Source organism: Sordaria macrospora, chromosome 5 (assembly GCF_033870435.1).
Source record: "Sordaria macrospora chromosome 5, complete sequence".
In the NCBI taxonomy this organism is placed as follows: domain Eukaryota; kingdom Fungi; phylum Ascomycota; class Sordariomycetes; order Sordariales; family Sordariaceae; genus Sordaria; species Sordaria macrospora.
The window spans coordinates 387939-409469 of record NC_089375.1 but is presented as its reverse complement, the minus strand read 5'-3'; the positions used below and the strand labels follow the sequence as shown (position 1 = coordinate 409469).

The following is a 21531-nucleotide window of genomic DNA, read 5'->3' as shown; positions in this document are numbered from 1 at the left end:
CTTTTTGAGGTCTTGAGCTCTACTTTTGCCTTGCTTTGCCTTTCACATTCGTATTTACCTAGTATAGTAGGTATCTAAGCATTTCCTTGTTTTTTTCCCTCTCTCTCTCATTATAATATAAGAGTTTGGGAGACAATTTAGACTTTAGGATAATTCCATTTCGTCTTTCCAGTAAGTAAGTAAGTAAGTAGTATATCTATGTATGGTAAGAGGTGTGGTACCGACTGAACTAACTTAACTAACTACCATAGTAACTAACTAGGTAACTAACTAACTAACAAATAAACCAACTAGACTAGACTAGCATTAGAGTTGGAGTTGGAGTTGGACTTGGACTAGGTATTCATTCATTCGTCCCTTATCAAAGGTCTCTAGGAAACAGGTTAACAGCAAAACCTTTTTGTTCACTTTTATAGGTAGGTAGGTAGGTAGGTAGGTACCACGAGACGATTCCTAGAGACTACGAGACTACGAGACCACGAGACCAAGAATGTTAATAATGATGATGCAGGTCAAGACCCCATCCATCCAAATTCAACGAACCTATTAGAGTTATATAGGTTGATCAAATCCGATCAATGATGGCATAGTGTTGTGGTACCTCCCTCCTTTTCATAATCTCTTTAGAATAAATAACAGGTTGCTTCTCGTCAGTCTCCGTCTCAGTCTCACTTCAACAAAACCGAGAACACCCAGAATGAATGATTACTGTATGTACGATTACAACCCATACCATGATGACTCATTACCAGTCCAGTCCAGTCCATCCATCCATATCATATATCCATCCTTGCTTACAACCCAATGCTTAATTTCTATACATCACATCAACATAATCTTTCATGCTAAACATTCGCTTCACTCAGTCCGAATCAAACCACCCACCCCCCTTTCTCCGTTTCTCACTCCCCATTCCCCCAGCATACTTCTCCTCCTCCTCTGCCCACTTCTCCCTCTCCATCTCCTTTCTCGCCAGGAAAGCCCTCGCAAACCTCCACGCTTCCCAATCGGCCAAGTTCCACGCTTCTACCGCTTCGCGGATCTTGATTTCTTCCTTTGTGACGTGACTCGTCTTCTTCTTTTGTGACTCCTCATTCGCGCTACCAACTATGTCCTTGGCCAAGGAAAGCAGGTTCGGTTCAAGCTTAAGATCCTGTTCGCTGGGAACGGGACCCTCTTTTTCGTCGTGAAGGGGAGGGAGGATGGTCGTGTCCTTGGGTTTGTGAATTTCGCTCTCAATCTTCTCCGTCGCATCATCGTGCTCGTTTTCCTTGAGGGGGGTTGTTGTAGAGGCCGATGCGGGCAGGGCGGGCAGGTCGAAACCAAAGTGCCAATCGAGAGTTCCTTCGGGAGTTTCACCCTCGGCGGTAAGCCACAGAGAGCGCGCAGAGCCGTATTCCCCTGCTACAGCCTCTTTGAATCTCAGAACCCTAGCACCGGCGGGGACAGCTTTTCCTTTGAAAAGATCCGTCATTAAATCGCTGACCCAGGCGTCGCGAACTGAGTCCCGCCTGATCCACGGGACGGTAATCTGCTCGCGCATTGCAGATAGCGATTGGATGGTGTAGGGATGCGGGACAGTGCCGATGGTGTACACGTCCGAAGAATTCTTGTAGTACGCCGGCGTGGAAATCTTCATCGTATGCGCGCCGGTCGTGGAGCAAGGTGTACATTTCGGTCTGTTGGGCGGGCAAGATTGCGGAAGCGGGTTGTTGGACGGGCAGGAAGCTAGGCGGAGGGCGATGCTGTAAGAAGTGGCGATCATGTGCGTTGTGTGTTGCGGGAGGGGTTTCACTACTGCTATGCCGCCTTCGGAGAAAAGGTTTTGCCAGGTTTGGTGGAGATGGGCGTTGATCAGGTCGTTGAGAGCCTTGAGGCCGACGACGCGGTCGCCTCCAATTGTTTCGGCGACTTTGGGGTAGAGAGGCTTGAGGCGGGTGGCGGAGTAGAAAGCTAGACTTGTAGGGTCGGTGTCGTCTATCGCGAACGGTCCGTCGCTTTCGTCCTTGTCTTTAGAGTCCTTGGAGTCCTTACCAGAAGAGGTAGAAGAGGTGGCGGGAACAGCCTCAAGGAAACTCTTCGCCTTCTCAAGGTTAGGACTCCCAAGCGCAAGTTTAATAGCCTTGGCCACGTCCACTTTAGGGCCAACAAAAAGCCCATCGCCTAGATCCTTCCACCTCGTCAAACCCGGGAACTCGCCGCGACGCAGATACACCAAAAGCGGATCATCGTACGCGCCCATGGGAAACAAAAAGTAATGCGCCAACAACCCGCCGCCCATGTTCTCCCACGCCAGCCAGCGCATGAGATCCGTTTTTAGGGATGCATCCATCCCCTCACTTCTGTGCTGAAGTTCTTCGTAAAGCGGATTATTCATGGCCTCGGCCGGACTCAAGATGATAGGCTTGAAGCCCATGGCCCACCAGGCGCGGCGCCATGACAGCAAGATGTCGCTTTCGACTTCCTTGGTGGCCTTTTCGCGCTCGATGGTGTTATCGTAGTAGACGTAGATGGGCGGGCGCGGGCTTAGTTCGGGAAGCAGGGAGCGCGATTCGTCGAGGGTTACCGAGCTGCTGAAGGGGTAGGAAAGCCATTTCCAGTTGGCGTACCAGGAGGATTGCCCGTAGGTGTCGTTTTTCTGGCGCGGAGGCGCGTGGGCCGGTTGCTTGAAGGGGTTTACTTTGTTCCAGGGGTTTTTGATGGAGTCGGGGATCGACGGGATCGAGAGCTTGTGGTCGGCGATTTGCAGGCTGGGACCGGTGGGGATGGCGCTGGGTAGGGTGAAGAGGAGGCTGAAGATTGCGAAGAGGGAGACGGAGACGAGGAGGAGGGAGAGCTGGCGAGAACCTAGCCGGGGGAGCGGTCGTCCGAAGAGGACGAGTTGTCGTGGCATTGTGTTTGTTGTGTTCGTATGTGTGTGTGGTTCGTGGTGTTGCGACTGCTCAGGCAGATGGTGATAGACAACAAGTCTGGGGTTCTCGGTTCAGTTCTCGATTGTCGAAAGATCAGATCAAATCATTAACAAGGACACTACTATTAAAAGCAAAAAGAAGAAGTTGGGAACCGAGAGTTGTCGAAGAAGGATCCGATTGCGATTAGAAGTCGAGCATTGTCCGAGAAGTTGAAAGCAAGACAAGCCAACGACGTTGAACTGTCTGTCTGTCAAGCAGAGACTGTTCTCCTGTCTATTGGGTTGAAGCTGGGTGTTTGTTGTTGGAGAGAGAGGCTGGCACACGTCGGAGATAGATGTTCAGGAGAGGTCAACTTCCATCCGACAGTTTGGTGATAGCGGCGGGGGGGGGCGTTCTAGAAAGGGAGAAAGGGGTGACGCGGGCGTCGGAAGTGGGACACCTCGCTCCACAGGCTGTCAGGGGTGACACGCGTGCGATACAGTGTGGCTGTGGCTGCCACTTAAAGTCCGGACACTGTGCGGTGGTGCAGCCGTCTTTAACCCTAACCCTTTACAGCTCCCGGACTTCCCCCAACTAAGTTCATGTCAACTGTCCAAGGCGGATGGAAGATGCAGCGAGCAATGATTATACTCAGTATATGACATTTATTATTTCATATGTCCTCGGTCTTGTTCTATATAACGTAAATCGCTTAGCCAAGCAGACGCCCCCCACTCCCCTGATCCCATATGTCATATGTCATATCATACCTCCCTCTCCCTCAACGCATGCAACATACTCCCCTTCAACAGCGCCAACTCCTCATCCCTCTTCTTGACCGCAGCCACCATATCCATGAACTTCTGTTGCCACATCTTTTTCTCCTCCTCGGCCTTTTTCAATTCTTCCTCTCTCTTTTTCTTCTCTAGTTCTTCTTCCTCCTTCTTGGACAACTTTTTGTTTGTGTTGCCTTGTCGCTTGCCCCCTCTACCACTGCTCTTTTCACCAGCACCACCAGCAGTTGAACTTTCACCATTCTGATCTCCTTCTGCACCAGCTACCGCATCTTCACTGGAGGAAGTAGGCTTCTTTGCACCACCACCAGCACCCCATTTCCCAAGTCTAATCACCTCCTCCATCGAGTAATTCCCACATATCCCTCCCAGTCTCAATCCCCAAACCGCCAATACCTTGATCCATTTGCCTCCGCTTCCGCCTCCTGCTCCTTCTTCTTCTTCTGAAGGCGGATCAAACCCCTCACCAAGTTTCGTAACCCTCAACCCCCTCCCAGAACCACTTCCACTTCCACTTCCACTTCCACCTCCACCTGCACCTCCCACCCCCTGCTGTCCCTGCCCCCCATCAGTCCTACCACCCGGCCCCCCATCCCTATTCATAAGTGAATACCCCCCCACTAGCGCCGCCAAATTAATCAGAAACCCCTCCTTGTTGCTCGCATTCCGATGCAAGTTTTCTATGACGGTATGACAAAACGCAAACGCTTCGTCAACAGAACAAGCCGGGATCTGGTTCCCCTGGGGATCAAGCCAGGTGGCTGACAAGATCTGGTGAATGAAGATGGACTCGACATCTAGTAAATTGTATTTGTCTGTGGAGGGGTCGACGAGGGATTGGGGAGTAAATGGGGAGGGGCCCAAAGGCCCGTGGCCGGTGTGGGGGTGGGTGAGGGTTAGGGAGGAGGTTGTTGGGATGGTGGTTGAGGGGCCGTTGAGGTTTTGCTGAGGTGTTGTGGAGAAGGTGAAAGAGGGAGAGGGGCCGGATGGGAGGAAGTGGAGTTGTGAAGATTGGTTCTGGTGTTGCTGTTGGTGGTTGGTGATTTGGGCGTATTGGGGGTGGATGTAGGAGTTGGAGTTGGTAGAAGAAGGCTGCGCTTGGCCGTTTACCATCAGCGTGGGCGGGGCCGGGGCTAAGAGGGGAGGAGTAGCCAGACGGACTTCATTGCCTACGCGCTCGGGGACTTGGAGGGAGAGACGGGTTCGCTTTGCTGGACGGCCGGATGCTGCTGGGGCCGGAGGTTCTCGGATCGTTGGTGATGGCTGAGCGGCCGTTGCGGATGTTGCAGTTTGAACAACACCTGCTGGGGCGGGATTTGGTCGTGGAGGAGGCAGAATAGGGGTTTGTGACGGCGGCGGCGGGTTATTGTTATTGGGAAAGGCGTGTTTCCCGTAGTGAGGTGAATCACTCGACGCTGGGAAGGCCGAAAAGGGGCCGTCACTGTTCAACTGCCGATTGATGGGCGGCCGTCCTCGGACACGACCGGTAGCTCCACCAGTTCTCCATGCCGACGATACCACTTTAGCCCCGTGACGCCTACTCAGAGACTTGGGCTTTGATCCAGACGGTGTGATAGCCGACCTAGGCTCATCAGACCAAAAGTTGGTTCTTGTCGTGGGAGTAATAGCAGACTGGGGATACGCAGTCATGGGAGTCTGACCCCCATCATTGTTACCCCAAGGAGCTCCTCCTCCTTGTCCAGGTACTCCAAGCCGTGTGTTATCGAAAGTGAAGACACTACCCCTCTGAGCAGCAGGGTGAGCAGACCACGGCTCTCCACCACCCGGACCACCAGGTAAAGGAGACTGAGCATCACCATCCTCCCCGGGCTTCCTCCTGCCTCTCCTTGGCCTAATATGCGGCAACAAAGCCCTCAAAGCCATATCATCCTCCGCCCGCACGCCGTCTCTTTCTACCTCGGTGAGAGGGATTGCCAGCGACGGGATATCCACCCAGTACTCGTGCTCCCGTCCAACGAGATACTCGAAAAACGAGTCAATGTGCATGGAATGCATCCACCTCTTTAAGCGGACAGCATATTGCTGGATCTTCTGCGAACTCTCGCCCTTGTCGGTGTCAGGTGGGTCAACGCCTAGCTTGAGAGCCAACTCGGCCCATGTCTTGATTTCCTTGGTCTCCAGCTGCTTGATCAGTCCGAAGAGCACAAAGGTGTTGAAGGACTTGCCGCCGCTTTTTGGCGGGTCGGAGAACGTATCCCGGAGGACAATGGTGTCGGTTTCTAAAGGCACGTGGGGGTTGCAGTGGAAGATAAAGTCGACGTAGGCATCTTCTATTGTTTCTTGCGTGACGTTCACGTCGGGAAGAGGTGGACGGGTGGCGTATGGTGGGTAATTTGGTCGAGCCGGACGAGGTGTTGCTGTATTAGCTGGAGCAGCAGCAGACCTAGGAGGAGCAGCAGGAGCAGAAGGAGCAGACATGACTGCCGCCGGTTGTGGTGTACTTGAGACAGCACCAGCCGCCGGTTGTTGGCTAGGTGTCTTGTCTGTGGGTGATTCGGTGGTGGACTCAGCAGCAGATTCGGCGCTGGTACTAGCAGCCTGGCCCATGTCTGAAGTCGGGTCGATGGAAATGGGTGATGCCGTCAAGGTACTACCGGGTTGAAGTTGTGAAGGTCCTCCTGCCTCTGCTGGTTGGTCTGACTCTGCTTCTTCTTCCAAGGCCTGTTGGCCTTCCTGCATCGTGTTCCAGTTGTCACTGATGTGAAGCGTGGAGGCGTAAGGATGCGGCTGCTTCTTGAATGATTTTTTGCTGGCCAGAGAGTTAAGACATGACATATGGATTGGTATATGAAGGAGTGGATATGAGTAGGTATTTACGTGACGGGCGGGATCCAGTGTATCATATCGACTTGTCCCTATTTTCCTAGTGTTGATGTATGTAAAACGGGTAGTCTCACACAACGCGTCAAGCGCGTTGAAAATGTATGGCCTCGAAGCCTATTCAGAGTTGACGATGAGTTGGGTAATCGGACACAATCTTGTCTTTGCCGATGGATATCAACGAGTGTCTCTGTCTCCGGTGTAAGAGGAAGGTATGTGCTTTCACTCTGGGGTTAAGAAGTTGTGAAAGGGACAAAACAAAATTGACTGGGAGGAGCCAAGGAGAGCAAATTAGCGGATTTTGCTTGATTGCTCCACCGGGAATTGGGACTTTGGGAATTGAAAAGTTGAGGCTTCATCCAATGCTCACCAACTGCAAAAGTGATGATATCAAACAATATCTTCGTTAGTAGAAACCGCAACTGGGTATAGACAGAAAGTGAGTGGTTGGGCAAAATGGTCAGTCTCAATCGTCGATGTTGAACGGCGGAGAAGGGGTTAAACTGTACAGAAGGGGATAAAATCAGTCGGCTGTTCTCCACTCTTCCAGCCACTGGTGGGCTGTGACTGGTGCCACGGGCTGAGCGCCACTTTCTGTCCGTGTTATTTATAGCTTGGCGTTACTTTCATTGGACTGTTTGTAGCACCGTACTGTACGTATTGATTACAATGTCACATGCGAGCAAAGCAATATCGACAACAACGTTGATGATTGCAACACCTTGTGGATAATGGCTTGGTGTTGAAGTGAGGTCGTCTCTCATCCTTGAGTTGATTGCCTTACATATACATTTTCTCCGTCTGGGGAACGTGATGATGTGCAGCCCGGGCTGTTAAGTAAGCTTCGCCGTACTCACACTTGCAGCCTGTAAGTTCGCTGTAAGCTACAGACCGATGCGGGGCCCCGGAAAACAACGTGCGTCAAGCAGAGGGCTGACTCAGTATTTATCCCGAAGTCACCAGGTCAATATCAAAAAGAACCTCGAAAGAGAATGACAAGACCGAAGATGATGAGGCAGGCGAAGCATATAAAAAGGGGTCATGCTTGATATCATCCCAAAAAAGGTTTCGGCTGTCATGCACCTCTGATATGGATTCGGCCAATGCCAGCTCATTGTTTAAGTTGCCGTCATTTCGTATGGCTGTTAGCTGTCTGCTCTAACCACATCTTGTAGTCCGTACATGTCGTTTGAATTTGTATGAGCGGTCAGTGGGAAACATCATGATTGGAAACAGAGAGTTGAGAGAGGGTGGAAGTCACGATAAATAACCACTCGGCAACGGGCACTGAGAAACCCAAAAACATGAAACGGTATCCCCCGCACACCGTTGGAGAAATACGGGACATGGACGGGAACAAAATTGCAAACAATTACCGAATCCCAGAACTGCGGCTTTCACATGATTGCTCCCTGCTTGGCTTTTGTTTCCGCCAGTTGTGGAGAAAGGCAATTCCCCCAGAGCCAGTTGCCCTGTGACGTCGCTGTAACTTTTAGCTTACCCCATGCTCACCCACGGAAACTCCAACCACACAGTGGACAAGCCCGTTGTAACATCGAGGTCGCTGTTAGTGCAAACCGGCACGGCACCAGCGTCCACTCCAACAGCAATCGGACCTCGGCTGCTTTCCCACTTCTTCGGTCGTAGTCCCCATTCAAAGAGGGAAAGAGAGTTGTAATGGATCACTTGAACCGAGCAAAGGCGGCAATGAGACAACCGAACCACCACTAGCAATAAGAAAATACTATTTCTCTTTTTTGCTTCTCTTATTTTCTTACCTCTCTCACGATAGAATAACTTGAAGATCACGGCGATAGCCTTTTTTCCTTTCCTTTTGACTTGACAACTGCCCATTCCCGTCCGTTGTTTCCGCGACAACCCCGCCCTCTTACACATCGCAACTACAACAAATAACATCACCAAATTCAACATGTCGCAGTCCAAGCCCGTCATCCCCCAAAATGACAATGTCGCCCACGCCCTCGCCGGCGCCGGTGGTGGCATTCTGTCCATGGCCTTGACGTGAGCATCTCCCCGTCTTCTCTGCCCCATCCATCCATCCTCGGTATCTCCAGCATCAGCACCACCATCACTGCGCCAGTCTATATCCCCCCTCCAGACCACAAACTAACAACAAACCCACCAACACAGCTACCCCCTAATCACCCTCTCCACCCGCGCCCAAGTCGAATCCAAGCGCTCCGTCGACACCACCTTCCTGGCCGCCGTCCAGAAGATCGTTGCGCGCGAGGGCATTTCCGGTCTCTACAGCGGCTTGTCGTCGGCCCTGTTCGGAATCTCCGTCACCAACTTCGTCTATTACTACTGGTACGAATGGACGCGCGCCTTCTTCGAGGCCGCCGCCATCAAGGCGGGGCGGGCCTCCAAGAAGCTGACCACCGTCGAGAGCATGATCGCCGGCGCCATCGCCGGCTCCGCCACCGTCATCCTGACCAACCCCATCTGGGTGGTCAACACGCGCATGACCACGCGCAAGGCTGCTGCTGCCGAGGAAGGCGAGGGTGGAAAAGACGCCGCGCTGCCGGGCGCCCCGCCTGCCAAGAAGCCGTCCACTATCGGCACATTGTTGGCGCTGCTCAAGAATGAGGGACCCCAGGCCTTGTTTTCCGGTGTGGTGCCCGCGCTGGTGCTGGTTATTAACCCTATTTTGCAGTATACGCTGTTTGAGCAGATGAAGAATGCTGTGGAGAAGCGGAGGAAGATGACGGCTACGCTGGCGTTCTTCCTTGGTGCGGCTGGAAAGCTGTTTGCGACCAGTGTGACGTATCCGTATATTACGGTCAAGAGCCAGATGCATGTCGCTGGCGATAAGAAGGAGGGTATGAGGGAGGCGATCAATCGCGTGGTGAGGGAGGAGGGGTATGCTGGGTTGTACAAGGGTGAGTATTTTCCTTTATCGGCCTCTTCTGTCTCTTTCGCGATAATGGCTAACAGAGACAAAAATAGGCATCGGCCCCAAGGTAACCCAGTCCGTCCTCACGGCCGCCTTCCTCTTCGCCTTCAAGGACGTGCTCTACGAGCAGACCGTCAAGCTAAGGGGCAGCGTCACCCGCAAGGCCCTTGCCTAGTGGGCTGAGGCTCATGCTTCAGATGGCGTGGTCCCACCATCACCACCATCACCACCACTGGCTCTGCTGCTGCTGCTGCTCGTCAAGCTCAAGCTCAGGCGGTACGCTTAGTGGGTGAAGTTCGCCCTCTTGAGTCCGTTTATGCTGTACCAATTTGATCATTGTTTGGAGGGTATCGACTTTTAGCCTTGACCTTGTCTTCGGACGAGGATGAGGATGAGTAGCTATTGGATATCTTCTTGGGATGACAAAAGCAACAGCAACAGCAGCATAACAACAACAACACAACAACAACAACAACAACAACAACAACAACAACAACAACAACAACAACAACATATCAACAACAACAGTGTCTGGGCATTAGGTACCTAGACAAGAGAAGAAAGAAGTGGATAGCGGCAAAAGTTAGCGATGGGTGGAGGATACACCCTGTACAATACACGGGAGGTGGGAGGTGTTGTTGAAGCGGACGGAGAACAACCGAGTTATAGGGAGTTTGGATTATGAAGGAATGATTGTAAACTACTTTCGTTGTATTGCCTTTTTTTTGGAATAGATTTGTCTTGATTAGCTTTTGAAGTCTTCCGGTTGCTATATCTCCCTCCCATGCTGTGAATTCTTGCTCGTCAGGTTCCGTCTACAAAACCAACTATCTTTGACTTTGCCATCTTACCAAACCAGCAGTAGTTACCAGCGTCTAGAACTGAACGTAAAAGAAGAATTCTTGTTTGTTATCGACCGGCAATATTCCCACATTCCGTCTACTTCTTATCCATGCAATTCTCAATGTCACATCACCTTCCTTTCACTCTGTTCAACCCTGTCTATGTATTCTTACCACCATCACCCACCACTTACTCATCCCTTACGCTCCCTCAACAACCTCAACATCAGGAACAATCCACCACCAATGTTCCCCCCGATCCCACACCTCTTCACTCCTCGGCACTTTCACCTTAACTACCCTCTTGATCTCTTCCGTCGTCTTTCCTTCAACATCCATCTCCACCGCTTTTCTGATCCCTTCTTGCAAGATTTTCTCGGCCTTTTCGATGCTGAGTTTGTACCGACGGATGTTGGAGATCCAGCGGTTGTGGTTACCTCTTGCTTGGTCTTGGGGGTTTTGTGAGTGTGACTGGTTCTGTCTTTCTGATGGTGTTGTAGGGGCAGCTGTTGTTGTGGGGGCTGGGGCAGTTGAACCGGATGTTGCTGCTGCTGTTGTGAATGGGGACGGGGTTTCGAAGGAAGGTAAAGAACTGAATCCACCACCACCAGCAGCAAAAGCCTCCCGCTCTCCCAAACCCTCCAACACCGCAAATGCTTTCTTTGCCTGACCAACCGCTTGTGTCGCGAATTCCCACAGTTGCTTTGTCGTCTCTTTTTGTCTTTCTTCTCTTTCTTCTCCTTCTTCTCCTTCACCCTCTCTGTGATTGCCAACCCCACCGCCCTGCATATGCCCCTTCCAAGTCTCATAACTAGGAACCTCCGGTAAACTAACCATCCTAAACGGCTTCATACGGACTTCATACCGCTGCTCGTCCGTGCCATACGGTCTAGGCGGCGGCGGGATTAGTTCTAGCCGTTGAGACAGGATGGTGTAGATTACTGAGACGGTGTCGGCGAATTCCCAGGTTATTGCTGCGTCGAGGATTGTTGACCGTAAGTAGGTGAGGGAGCGGGTGAAGGATGCTTCGGGGGTTGTGGAGTAGGTGTAGTGGTGGGTTATGGGTGTGGTGGTTGAGGTTCCTGAGGTGTTGTTGCCTGTTGTTGGGGCGGAGGAGGCGGAAGTAGTAACGGGGGCGTTGAAAGGGGAAGGGGATATGGGAACGGGGGAGGAGGAGATAGAAACGGGCCAGCCGCGAGGAGGGTGGTAAGGTTGGGTTGGAGGTATCCAGGGGGTTGCGGGGATTGGCTTATTACTATGGGTAGAAGAAGGAGAGGTAGAAGAAGACGACGAAGACGACCGCAACTCATTGAACCGATGATTGGTAAAAGCCTGAATACGTTCCACATGCTGAGCCCTCGTCTTGGCCAGATGGGAAAGATACCAGTACATGCCCGCCAGCTCATCGGGGGCATAGATCTCGAGCTCGAAACCCAACTGAACGATCCACTCCATCAAGCGAAGCTTATAGAGATATGCCCACGAGGAAAGCGGCAACGAGTACCCCGGCTCAGACCCCAAAGTGAGCGTGGTCTGCGACTGGTAGGCTAACGGTTTCTCGTCGATTTGCACCTGCAAAAGCTGATCGATGTCTTCGGCGTCAAGCTGCACCTGCTCCCAGTCCTGGATCAAGTGACACAACATGCGGCGCACACGACACCGGTTCTGGCACAGCACGCGGAAGATGTCGATGTAGGCCTGGGCGGCGCGCTTGCGGAAGAGTTCCATCTGGTGAGCGATGGCAAAGCGGGCCGAGTGGGGCGCTGCCTCGACGAGGTCGTTGTTGGGATCGAGCAGCTCGTGCGCGGGCATGACGACTATAGAAAGGTCGTCATCCATGACTTGGCGGATGCTGAGCCGGTCCAGGAGGACCATGTCTTTGAATAGCAGGTTCTGGAGTAGACAGCGGATGTAGACCAGCGGCTGCGGTTTCTGCGCTTGGAAGTGGAAGACGAAGTTCAGAAGGCTTTGCGAGTCGTGATAATCCAGGATCTTAACCGCGTTGATGGCGTCGTTGCAGAGCTTCTTGAAGTGCTTCGCTGCTTCGTCGAAGCTGAGCGTTACGATCGGCCGGGGAGGCATGCTGCTCGCCAGTTTCCGCTGGAGCTTGGTGCTGAAGGCTTCGGGAACCTCCTTGGCTAGGCCGGGCAGCTTGAGAATTGCTTCCCATACGCTGTGCATCTGATACCACGGTATCTGGAGAGAGTCGGGACTGCCGCGATCCTCTATGAGCTCGAGAGCCCGGAGGAATGCGGATCGTAGTTCTAGACGGAACGAAAGTGCTTGTGTCATGTCGGTCCCGATCTTGGCCCTAAGCTCGTGGAGCGTGTGTTTGGCTGATAAGATCTCATCCCGGATCTCATACCGGTCAAAGTGATCCATGAGGTTTCGGCGGTAGGTGTTGGTGACGAAATCCTCTTCCTGTCCTGTATGTCAGCCTTCACCCCCTTCTTCTCATGCGGCTAAACTCACCTCGTAATAAAGCTCGTCCCTGATCGTCTCCAACACATCCGCACAAGTCCTCACCAGTCCCAGACAATACGCCCTCAAGACAGTCGACATGGGATCCCTCGGCGTCTTGCGATTCCTTACAAAGTCCGCCTCCTGCAACGTAGCCGACGCCGGTTCCACCAGCGCTTCGATATAGACGCTGGTGAGGATAGTCTGCGAGAGGGGATAGCCCAGATGCCACGCCATCTCGAGACAGAGTAGTTGATCAATGATACCGAGTACCTCCGGGGCAGACAGTGGGCGGTTCACATCGTAGGTTTCTTCCAGAGTTTCGCCGGGGGCTAAACAGCCACTGTCCATCTTGGGATCACCAATCTGGGGGTGTGTTAGTCATGTGTGTGTATGTAGCTGTAAGGAAGGAAGATGCATCATACCTCAAGAGCCCCGACAGCTTCGAACAAAGTGAAATAGGCATCTTTGACGATCTCTCCGGTTTCCAAAGCTGTGTGAGTGAGAAACAGCGGCTGGTCAGCATCATCATCATCCTCATGAGATTTCAGTCAATCAGTAAAGGCAGGGGGCAGTCGGGTGATGACCTACTCCTACAAGCAGACAGAAACTTTGTGGTGATGTTGGTGGCGATGATCCCCGGGTTAGACATGCTGGGAGCTGGAGCCGGCTCCTCGTCGTAGAGATAACTGTTGAGGTAATCGTTGTTTGGGAGCGATAGTGCGAGCAGTTCTGTTTGATGTGGTGGTGGTGGTGGTACAAAGGTCAGTGAGATGTCCATCAAAGTGATAGCGGGGTTGCCCAATGGGGTAGTGCAGCAATTGCTCAAATGCATGAAAACGAACCTCTTTGAACTGCAGCTTCGTGATCGTCTGGGATCATGGTCTTTTCCCTTCACAAAGATTATTGGTTCTCCGTGGGAAGGTGCTTATGCAACACTTGAGATGAAGAGAAGTGGAGGAAGTGGAAGTGGTGTTCTGCTACGGGAAGCGTCTGTGCCTGGAATTGATAGCGTCCGTGAGCCCGAACTCCCGTCCCTCGGGTGCAGTACTCGGAGCTTGCTCACTTTCCGCTTGATAGTGGATGATAAGGCTGCGAAAGGACAAATGATGGTTTATCACGAGGTATTGACTATTCTTGAAAACAATATATACCTTTTAACTCTTCAGTATCATCATTGGCTGGGTTTCATAGTTTCCGAATTTGTATGTAGTGAAGTCTGAAGAGCCATCGATACCTAGGTTGTGCTTCAGGGTTAAGAATCGTTTCCTATCTGCAACAAGACACTGCATCTCTTCAACAACCTGTTACATCCCGTTAACGAACCGCACGCCCATTTCTACCAGCTCAAGTTACCAATGTCTTTCTCATAGTCACCAAACCACACATATCAACCAAGTTCACTCCCCAGCAGTCGCAATCACAATCACAGTCACTCCATCAAGTAAATGCCAATAAACCGTCTATTGAGTTTCTTCTTCCTCGCTCCCCCAATATTGATGATGCAGGTCATACGATCTTCAGGCTTAATGACATTCGGCAGGAGTGGGACTTGAGCTATATGCGCGGGAGCGATTCGCACAGAATGGTCATATTCTCATCTCCCGTCCACCACTAACTACCAACTATTCCTAGCACATCGTGTTGTCGATTCGCTTAAGAAGAGGGAACGGAGGTGGCGTTCTCGGCGGCGGCAGCAGCGTTGGCGGAGCTGAGGGTGGTGGTCTCGCCAGCCTTGCCGTTCTGTAGTTTGAAAGAGGATATGGTCAGTACTTTGTCTCTGTGAAGGCTTCTCGTTTTGACTTGGGTCGGTTGCGCATCCGCTTCCTCCCTTCGCTTCTCCTTCTTGTCTGACTATAGCCGGCCATCTTCCACCTCTTCTTTGGATTGGACGTTCCCTGATAGACACATAAGAGCCAAAAAAAAGGTTGTAGTCACTTACCGACCACTTAGCGAACTTGATGTCGGCAGACTCGCCGCGACGCTCAGCAAGGATTCTCTTATCCTCCTTGAGGGAGCGACGGAGCGCACGAGAGGCGACCGCGATGTAGCGGTTGTAGCTGTGATTTTCGAAGAAAAACCGTGTTAGCCTTTCATTGTCCTGCACTGTCTCCTTGTATAGTTCATATCGCGTCCAGTCCCGTCTTCTCTTCTGCCCACCAGCCCTGCTCCTGCTCGTCGTGTTCGTTCTCTCTCGTGCGATATCTGGTGGGTTTCATCGTGTCTATCGTAGCTCTGGATGAATGCTGGCTGCATTCTTTCGCATCGAAGTCGTTATGCATCATTTGCTCGCCTTCCCGGTGTCGCATTCGTGCCCGTCTTCCGAGTCATTCAGACATTTGGAGTCCTCTGGTTGTCCCTGCCTCGTGCATTTCTTTTCCTGCCCTCTCTCGTCGTTTTTTCGAGCCCAGGCTCTCGTCTGTAGCCTGTACTTCTCCATCCCCTTCTCCCCCAATCCGTCTGAATCCAATTCCGCCTCCCATAGTTTCGTAGGTTCGCCCGTCGTTTTGTCGTCCATCCGAGTTGAAGTCGCAGGGTAATTGCAATTCCAATTTTTTCGCAATATTCGCCGGCTCTTTTGTCGAATTCATTCGTGCGCAGGCAGGTTCGTCGGCCCAATCCTCCTCCAATTATCGAGCGGCAATTCTCTCTCTCTTCCAACCCCGTCCTCTTCCCATTTCCTCTCCTCCTCCCAAGTAAAGAAGCAAAGAAGAATACTCACGTAATGCCAGCGGCCTTCCAAGCGAACACCATGTTGGGCGAGTTTGTGGTGGGGTGGTTTGTCTTGACGGGGGGGTTGACAAAGACTGGTGGTTGTGCTGTGCTGCGGTACTTGCTTGCCTGCTGCGCGCGATTCTCTGTCAATGCACCTCAACCGACTCTGAAAACTGGTCCCACCCTGGCCAACAGAGACCCGAGAAGCTCCGCTGCCGAAGCTCCGTGTCACGTGATGCCCCTCCTTTTTTATCTTGGACTATTTGGCACTGCACCGCAAGCTCAGACAGAAAGTGACAAGCCCAAGCTTCCTTCCATGCCATGACGAAACGGAAGGAGCTACGGGCGACACGGGCAAGCTCCCAACCAGGTGGTCTCGGCAGCTTACCTAACAAGGTCAAAAGTAAACATCAGCCCCTGATATCGGAACCAACTTCATTTGTTGCCATTGAGTACGGCATTGCTCTCAAATTTCAAATGCGCTTGATCCTTCTTTTTCAGAATATTTCTCAAAAATGTAACACCATCCATGTACCCTTACAGAAACACGCGTCTCCCATTTGATAGGGTATCCAATGTCAACAAAAGGAATGATGCCTGCCGCATTTATATAGTTCTGCTAGAGAAGTAAGGGCGAGGAGTGAAAAAGTCTAAGAGGTTGTTGATATATGCACAAAAGGTCGTCATCGGTCCCCAGCCGTTCTTTCACCTAATCTCCCGCTTCTTACAACGAAAGTTTCTACAACATCTTCAACAATCCCGGCCGGTTTTGCTGTTGGTACACGGTTCTTTTTCTTGGTTTCCCAATCCTAACATCTTTCTCTCTCTTTCTCAAAAAACTTCCACGCCTTTCCGGTGTCAATCGGTCGATTCGTTTCGCGTTTGTGGTATTTGCCTCTTTCAATTAACTACGAATTGCACAACCCGCTTCTTCTACGCCTCCAAAGTCTAGTCTACGTCTATACCTTGAGACCGAGATCCTCAGCGTAGGGAAGGACGTGGAGGTCACCGACGGCGGAAACGGAGGCCTTGCCCTCGAGGAGCTTCTTGGCAGCCTGTTGAACCTTTGTTAGCATGTCTTTTCTCCCCAATTCTTGTAGGTTCACACGTACAGCCTGGAGCTTCTCAGCGGTAACGCCCTCGAGAGCCTTGAGAGTCTCAGCGACCTGGAGGGGCTTGCCACCGGCAAGAAGGTTGGCACCGGCGTGGACGAGACCAGTGCCGGAAACCTCGCTGGCGGAGAGGAGGTTGAACTTGGCCTTGGCGATAGCCTTGGTGAGGTCCTCCTTGGAGACACCACCAGCAGCAATAGCCTTGAGACCCTTGACGGCCTCAACGGCGACCTTGCCGACGGCGGCACCCTTGCCGGAGATCTGGATGGCGAGGAGACCAGCATCGGAGTAGGCGTAGTTGGTGGCGAAGGCCTCGGCGCCGGGGTTGGCGGCAGTGGCCTTGGAGAGAAGGCTGAAACCGGGGGACCACTTGATGTTGGAGGCACCGCCGAGGAGACCGACGAGGACGGAAGTCTCGGGCTGGCTGGCGCCAAGGGCAACACCGGGGAAACCGATGACGATGGCGTTCTTGCCGTTCTTGGCAACGCGCTGCTCACCACCGAAGTACTTGGAGGCAGCGTTGTTCAGGTTGCCGGTGCTGGTGGCGGGAACACCCTTGAAGAAGGGCTCAACCCACTTCTCGAGACCGGCCTGGCTGGCACCGTCGGCGACAACGGCAATGTTGGCCTTGTTGTAGGCGAGGTTGGCGAAGGCAGCGACCGAGTTCTCGTTCAGGTAGGACGAGGTAGGGGTGTCGACGGTAGGGTAGAGGGGCGAGCCGAGGCCGTTGTGGAAAGCGACGGTGTGGGCGGCATCGAGGGCGATGGCGGCAGAGTCGAGCTTAGCCTGCTTGGCGTGGATGCAGTTCTCGACGAGCTCGTGGAACTCGTGGGCTATGGGGCGGGCAAGGCAACAATTGTCAACATAGACTGGCCATGTTTTATCGGGGGATGAAGGTATTATCACGCACTGGTGTACTTGGTCTCGGAGATGACCTCGGCAAGGAGCTCGGTGAAGTAGGGGAGGTCCTCGCGGAGGAAGGAGGCCTGGAGGACGAGGGCCTCGCGGGTGTGGTAGGCCTGCAATTGGCCGCCGAGGAGCTCGGACTCGCGGACGATACGGAGGGCGGTTCTCTTGTTGGTGTTCTGTATAGTTGCCCAAGTTGCCAATTATTAGCTCATGGGCCTCTTCTCTCTCTCATCGTGTCTCCTCTCTCTTGTAGAAACCTGCCTTGAACGCAAACTCCTCCAGACCAACGGTCAAGCCGGGAAGGGGCTCATATCGGGTACCGGCCTTCGCGACGACGGCGAGGCGGGTGGTCGGACCGGAGTCGTCGCGCGAGGCAACCTTGACGCCGGCGATGGTGGTGGGTTCGTATGACGCCGCGGGAGAAGCAGCAGCAGCAAAGCCGCGCTGGGCCGTCTTCGCAACGGCAGGGCTGCGAAGGGCCAGCTGGCTTCCCCTCGTGAGAGCCGATCGGGAGATCATGGTTGGAGGGGTCGATGTCGTCCAATTGACGGTTCTAGATGATTGCGCAGCGAGCACTGCTTGTAGGAGCTTCACGTAGTCTCAGTATAGTGTAGCAATTCCGTCTCCGAAAATTCCCTGGCACCGGCAACTGGGGCGCTGGTGCACGTGCCGCCGGCAGCTGTCTGGGTAGAGCACAGACCACCTTCCAGCTGTACAACAGTGCCAGCTCACCCAGCTGTGAGGCTCCAAGGCGTCAGCACCCGACCAAGCACGAGTCGGGAGCCGCACAACGGGCTGGCACAGGCCATCACCCAGCGGTCTCAGTGGTCAGCAGTGAAACACAGCTCATCATTGGCGCGAACCAGCAGCAAAATGCCCCGCGATCTCACTGAAGCTTGATAATGGGCTAATGGAGCTGAGGACAAGAAGGCAACGACGGAAGACGGAAGCCAAGGAAAGACCAGCAGAGCAAAAGACCCCTTTCCCAATTTCATCAGATGGAAGTTTCCGGGTCTTCTCGGTGTGAAGACAAGGTGAAAGGGTTGTTTCATCTTATCTTAGCTCACAGCAGCAGGATCTCGGTCAGGTTGCCGGGCGGATGGATTCCTCTTCGGTGTTGTCGATTCCACGATTCGATTGCCGTCGGGGCAACTCTCAAAAAGTGGATTCCAACTTGGCACCAAAGGTAGTACGTACCTCTTGTACTAGCACCTGTACCGGTAGACGGGACCCCAGGGGCTAGCGTGGTTCTGCCGCGCCCGTAGCGATTGACGCGCGGACCTGGAGAGTCCCTGCCGTGCATGCGACTCAAAAAAAATAATTTGTATCATTTTGTCATTCGGATTTCCCCGCGGTCGAACAGTCACCACCGAATACTATTGCCGGCGTGCATTGCATTCGCTGAGCACACCTCCCACAATATAGAAACATCAGGTAGTCCCCCACCATACAACTGACTTTCTGTCACCTTAATATATAATTTCACGGCTCTACCCTCCCGTCTGCAATTCTTCCTCCCCCGCCAATCCCTGGAGATTTCCCATGCCATTTCGGTAGTAACCGTGGAAGCTCTAGAGATAGTGAGAGGATCTCTAGGAGCCAGATCTTCTTCAACTTTATTTCAACATCGACATCGACATCAACAAGAACCATCATCAATTGATTATACGAGCCTGATAGCAATCATGGCTGTTGTACGTATTCCCAACCCCTCCTGGTTGTCACTGCTAACTAATGACTATCACAGATCAAAGAGAAGGCAGAGTTCTGCACTCTCATGGTCGACGAGCTCTACGGCCAACTCCCCGCGAGAGTATATGCGACCCTTTTTCAGCGAGGAAAGCTCTCGATCCGCCTCATCACCCAGTTCTCCAAACTCAACGCCCGCCAAGTCAAGAATGGCCTCTGCGTCCTCCAACAACACAACCTCCTCTTTTATACCGTCGATGCCAACTCGGGCGAGGCCGAGTACTCGGTAAACCATGAATCCGCCTACAACCTCGTGCGCGCCGGCAAGATCCTCGAGATGGTAGACAACAGCTACGGCCCCGCCGGCCGCGACGTCATGCAGAATCTCCTGCTCCTCGGACAGACCCGAGTCTCCGACTTGGTAGCCGCCTACCAGGCAAAGATCAACCTCGCCAACGACGAAGACGCATGGTTGGACGACAAGAAGCCCGAGCTCGTGATCAAGAGCAAAGCACAACTCAACTCGGTCCTTTGCCGACTCATCGAGGCCGAGTTGGTCGATGTCATCCACAGCAAGACATTCCAGAGCGCCCACGAGATTGAGAAGCAAGTACACAAGGAGGTCATGGACGTTTACTTCCCCAACGGCATCAAGGGTACAAAGGCCAAGGTTGAATTCGAACAGAAGGTGGCGGAGGGTCTTCGCAAGGTGCGCGAGGAGTCCAAGACCCTTAAGCGCAAGCTGGCCCAGAACGGGGGAGCGAGCAAACGTAGGAAGCTGGCTGTTGGAAATGAGACAAACGGAGCTCCGGAAGAGGAGGAGGACTTGGATCCGGCATTGGATGTAAGTCATTTCCTATGGGACAAGGGTCGAGACTATGTTGCTGATTTAATTTTTTCTGCAGCCCCGACAAGTCATCCGCATCAACTACGAAAAGTGCATCGTCGAACTACGCAGCCGCCGCCTTGTCCAATACGTCAGCGAGACCATCGGAGAAATGACAGCATACGTTTACGGTCAAGTGCTCAAGCAGCTGACCAAGAACATTTCGCGCTGTAGGCCAGACCCTCTCATGGACAGCTTGACGCTAGAAGAGGCGAAGGAGACGCCCTCGGTCACAACAAACGAAATTCTTGACAAGGTCAAGACCTCAGTCGACCTCACACTCGGAATTGGCAAGATCCCGGGCAAGTCGATTTCGAAATCAGCAGCGGAGAGACTCATCCCGTTTGCTCCAAAGGACAAGATTCCTTTTATGAGCCAAGAGGACAGCGATGATGACGACGAGGATGGCGACTACAGCGACAGCGACGAAGAGATGGACACCAAGAAGGAAAATGGAGATGCGCCGGTCGCCAGGATGAGCCGACCTGAGCAGCTGCGGCAACACCTCTTGCTGCTGGCTGAGAGTCAACCGGGCTTTGTTCGTCACTGCGGAGAGGATGAGTGGACGGTCGACTTTAAGCCTCTAATGGAGAACCTCCGGGCGACGGAACTTGACTCGATCATCGAACAAACGTGCGGTCGTCAGGGGCTCAGGTTAACACGCATCCTCCGCACCAAGGGCAAGCTAGGCGAGCAAGCCCTCCAGTCTCTCAGCTTGATGCGCAAGGTCGACCTCCAGCAAAAGATGTTGGAAATGCGTCTCGCCGGCTTTGCCCATACGCAGGAAGTGCCCCGCGACAACAAGGCCGATCCCAAGAAGTCCATCTTCCTCTGGTACTGCGATACGGAGCAAGCCTACAGCGGGCTGATTGCCAAGTGCTACGCAACCATGGTGCACTGCTTGCAGGTGCTGGAGGTGCGTCGGCAAAAGGAGAAGGCGGTGCTGTCCCTTGCGAAGAGGACGAACGTCAAGGGCAAAGAGAAGGATATGATGCGTGACGAGTCGTACGCAAGGTTTGCCAAGTTCTTGAAGGACGAGAAGCTGCTTATGGCGGAGGTGATGCGGATCGATGATACCTTGGCTCTCTTACAAGACTTTTAGACCGAGCACATGCCGAAGCCGAGAATTGTTTTACACAAGAAAACCACGCGGGTGTCAGAATTACCACCGCTTAAAGCCGGGAGTATGGCACGTTGAAGACGTTTCGGCAGCGAGGAAATACCCCCAATGAGATACCTCTATTGATTGATCATTTGCGGGCGGATTGCCCGAGCCCGTGACAAGTTTGGGTTGGGTTTATGGGATGCATTCATAGGTGTTACAAACATTATCCTGATGCGCTATGGGTATCACCACCAAATAGACTGACAAAAACGTTGTCATAACATTTCTTATTTTACATATAATCAATGACATGTGCAACTGAATCACTCACTCACGGTGTTCCCCCCTTCGTCAGCGCCGAACACTCGGGTCA

At 52.8% G+C, this 21531-nt stretch overlaps 7 protein-coding genes across 7 annotated transcripts; 2 read left to right on the top strand and 5 right to left on the bottom strand.

Moving 5' to 3' along the window:
* Positions 1-862: 862 nt before the first annotated feature.
* On the bottom strand, positions 863-3039 carry SMAC4_07792 (uncharacterized protein; the record flags this gene model as incomplete). The annotated part of the gene is made up of 1 exon (XM_003352303.2): positions 863-3039. Exon 1 carries the CDS (start codon positions 2891-2893, stop codon positions 863-865), a length of 2031 nt encoding a protein of 676 aa, XP_003352351.1. The 5' UTR covers positions 2894-3039.
* Positions 3040-3655: 616 nt separating this feature from the next.
* SMAC4_07793 (uncharacterized protein) lies at positions 3656-7002 on the bottom strand (the record flags this gene model as incomplete). The annotated part of the gene is made up of 1 exon (XM_003352304.2): positions 3656-7002. Exon 1 carries the CDS (start codon positions 6479-6481, stop codon positions 3656-3658), a length of 2826 nt encoding a protein of 941 aa, XP_003352352.2. The 5' UTR covers positions 6482-7002.
* Positions 7003-8176: 1174 nt separating this feature from the next.
* On the top strand, positions 8177-10167 carry SMAC4_07794 (uncharacterized protein). The gene is made up of 3 exons (XM_003352305.2): positions 8177-8548; positions 8678-9426; positions 9494-10167. The coding sequence occupies exons 1-3, from the start codon at positions 8457-8459 to the stop codon at positions 9613-9615; spliced, it is 963 nt and encodes a 320-aa protein (XP_003352353.1). The 5' UTR covers positions 8177-8456; the 3' UTR covers positions 9616-10167.
* Positions 10168-10273: 106 nt separating this feature from the next.
* SMAC4_07795 (uncharacterized protein) lies at positions 10274-13699 on the bottom strand. The gene is made up of 5 exons (XM_024655876.2): positions 13588-13699; positions 13334-13474; positions 13168-13235; positions 12755-13108; positions 10274-12703 (listed from the first exon to the last, which is right to left on the bottom strand). The coding sequence occupies exons 1-5, from the start codon at positions 13622-13624 to the stop codon at positions 10484-10486; spliced, it is 2820 nt and encodes a 939-aa protein (XP_024511697.2). The 5' UTR covers positions 13625-13699; the 3' UTR covers positions 10274-10483.
* Positions 13700-14398: 699 nt separating this feature from the next.
* SMAC4_07796 (uncharacterized protein) lies at positions 14399-14961 on the bottom strand (the record flags this gene model as incomplete). The annotated part of the gene is made up of 3 exons (XM_003352307.1): positions 14399-14485; positions 14685-14802; positions 14903-14961. 3 exons carry the CDS (start codon positions 14959-14961, stop codon positions 14399-14401), a joined length of 264 nt encoding a protein of 87 aa, XP_003352355.1.
* A 1455-nt stretch (positions 14962-16416) lies between these two features.
* SMAC4_07797 (uncharacterized protein) lies at positions 16417-17997 on the bottom strand (the record flags this gene model as incomplete). The annotated part of the gene is made up of 4 exons (XM_066090692.1): positions 16417-16512; positions 16570-17402; positions 17480-17654; positions 17740-17997. The coding sequence occupies 4 exons, from the start codon at positions 17995-17997 to the stop codon at positions 16417-16419; spliced, it is 1362 nt and encodes a 453-aa protein (XP_065947060.1).
* A 787-nt stretch (positions 17998-18784) lies between these two features.
* On the top strand, positions 18785-21528 carry SMAC4_07798 (uncharacterized protein). Its single transcript, XM_003352309.2, has 3 exons — positions 18785-19172; positions 19226-20011; positions 20073-21528. The coding sequence occupies exons 1-3, from the start codon at positions 19164-19166 to the stop codon at positions 21153-21155; spliced, it is 1878 nt and encodes a 625-aa protein (XP_003352357.1). The 5' UTR covers positions 18785-19163; the 3' UTR covers positions 21156-21528.
* Positions 21529-21531: the final 3 nt, after the last annotated feature.

What these genes read in the sequence shown, in the direction of transcription:
- SMAC4_07794 (XM_003352305.2), top strand. Translation starts at nt 8,457, where the DNA reads ATGTCGCAGTCCAAGCCCGTCATCCCCCAAAATGACAATGTCGCCCAC. An exon ending in ATTCTGTCCATGGCCTTGAC is followed by an intron (nt 8,549 to 8,677) that starts GTGAGCATCTCC and finishes CCACCAACACAG; the next exon opens with CTACCCCCTAATCACCCTCT. An exon ending in GTATGCTGGGTTGTACAAGG is followed by an intron (nt 9,427 to 9,493) that starts GTGAGTATTTTC and finishes AGACAAAAATAG; the next exon opens with GCATCGGCCCCAAGGTAACC.
- SMAC4_07795 (XM_024655876.2), bottom strand. Translation starts at nt 13,624, where the DNA reads ATGATCCCAGACGATCACGAAGCTGCAGTTCAAAGAG. An exon ending in CGAAGCTGCAGTTCAAAGAG is followed by an intron (nt 13,475 to 13,587) that starts GTTCGTTTTCAT and finishes CACATCAAACAG; the next exon opens with AACTGCTCGCACTATCGCTC. An exon ending in AAGCTGTCGGGGCTCTTGAG is followed by an intron (nt 13,109 to 13,167) that starts GTATGATGCATC and finishes ACACACCCCCAG; the next exon opens with ATTGGTGATCCCAAGATGGA.
- SMAC4_07798 (XM_003352309.2), top strand. An exon ending in ACTTGGATCCGGCATTGGAT is followed by an intron (nt 20,012 to 20,072) that starts GTAAGTCATTTC and finishes TTTTTTCTGCAG; the next exon opens with CCCCGACAAGTCATCCGCAT.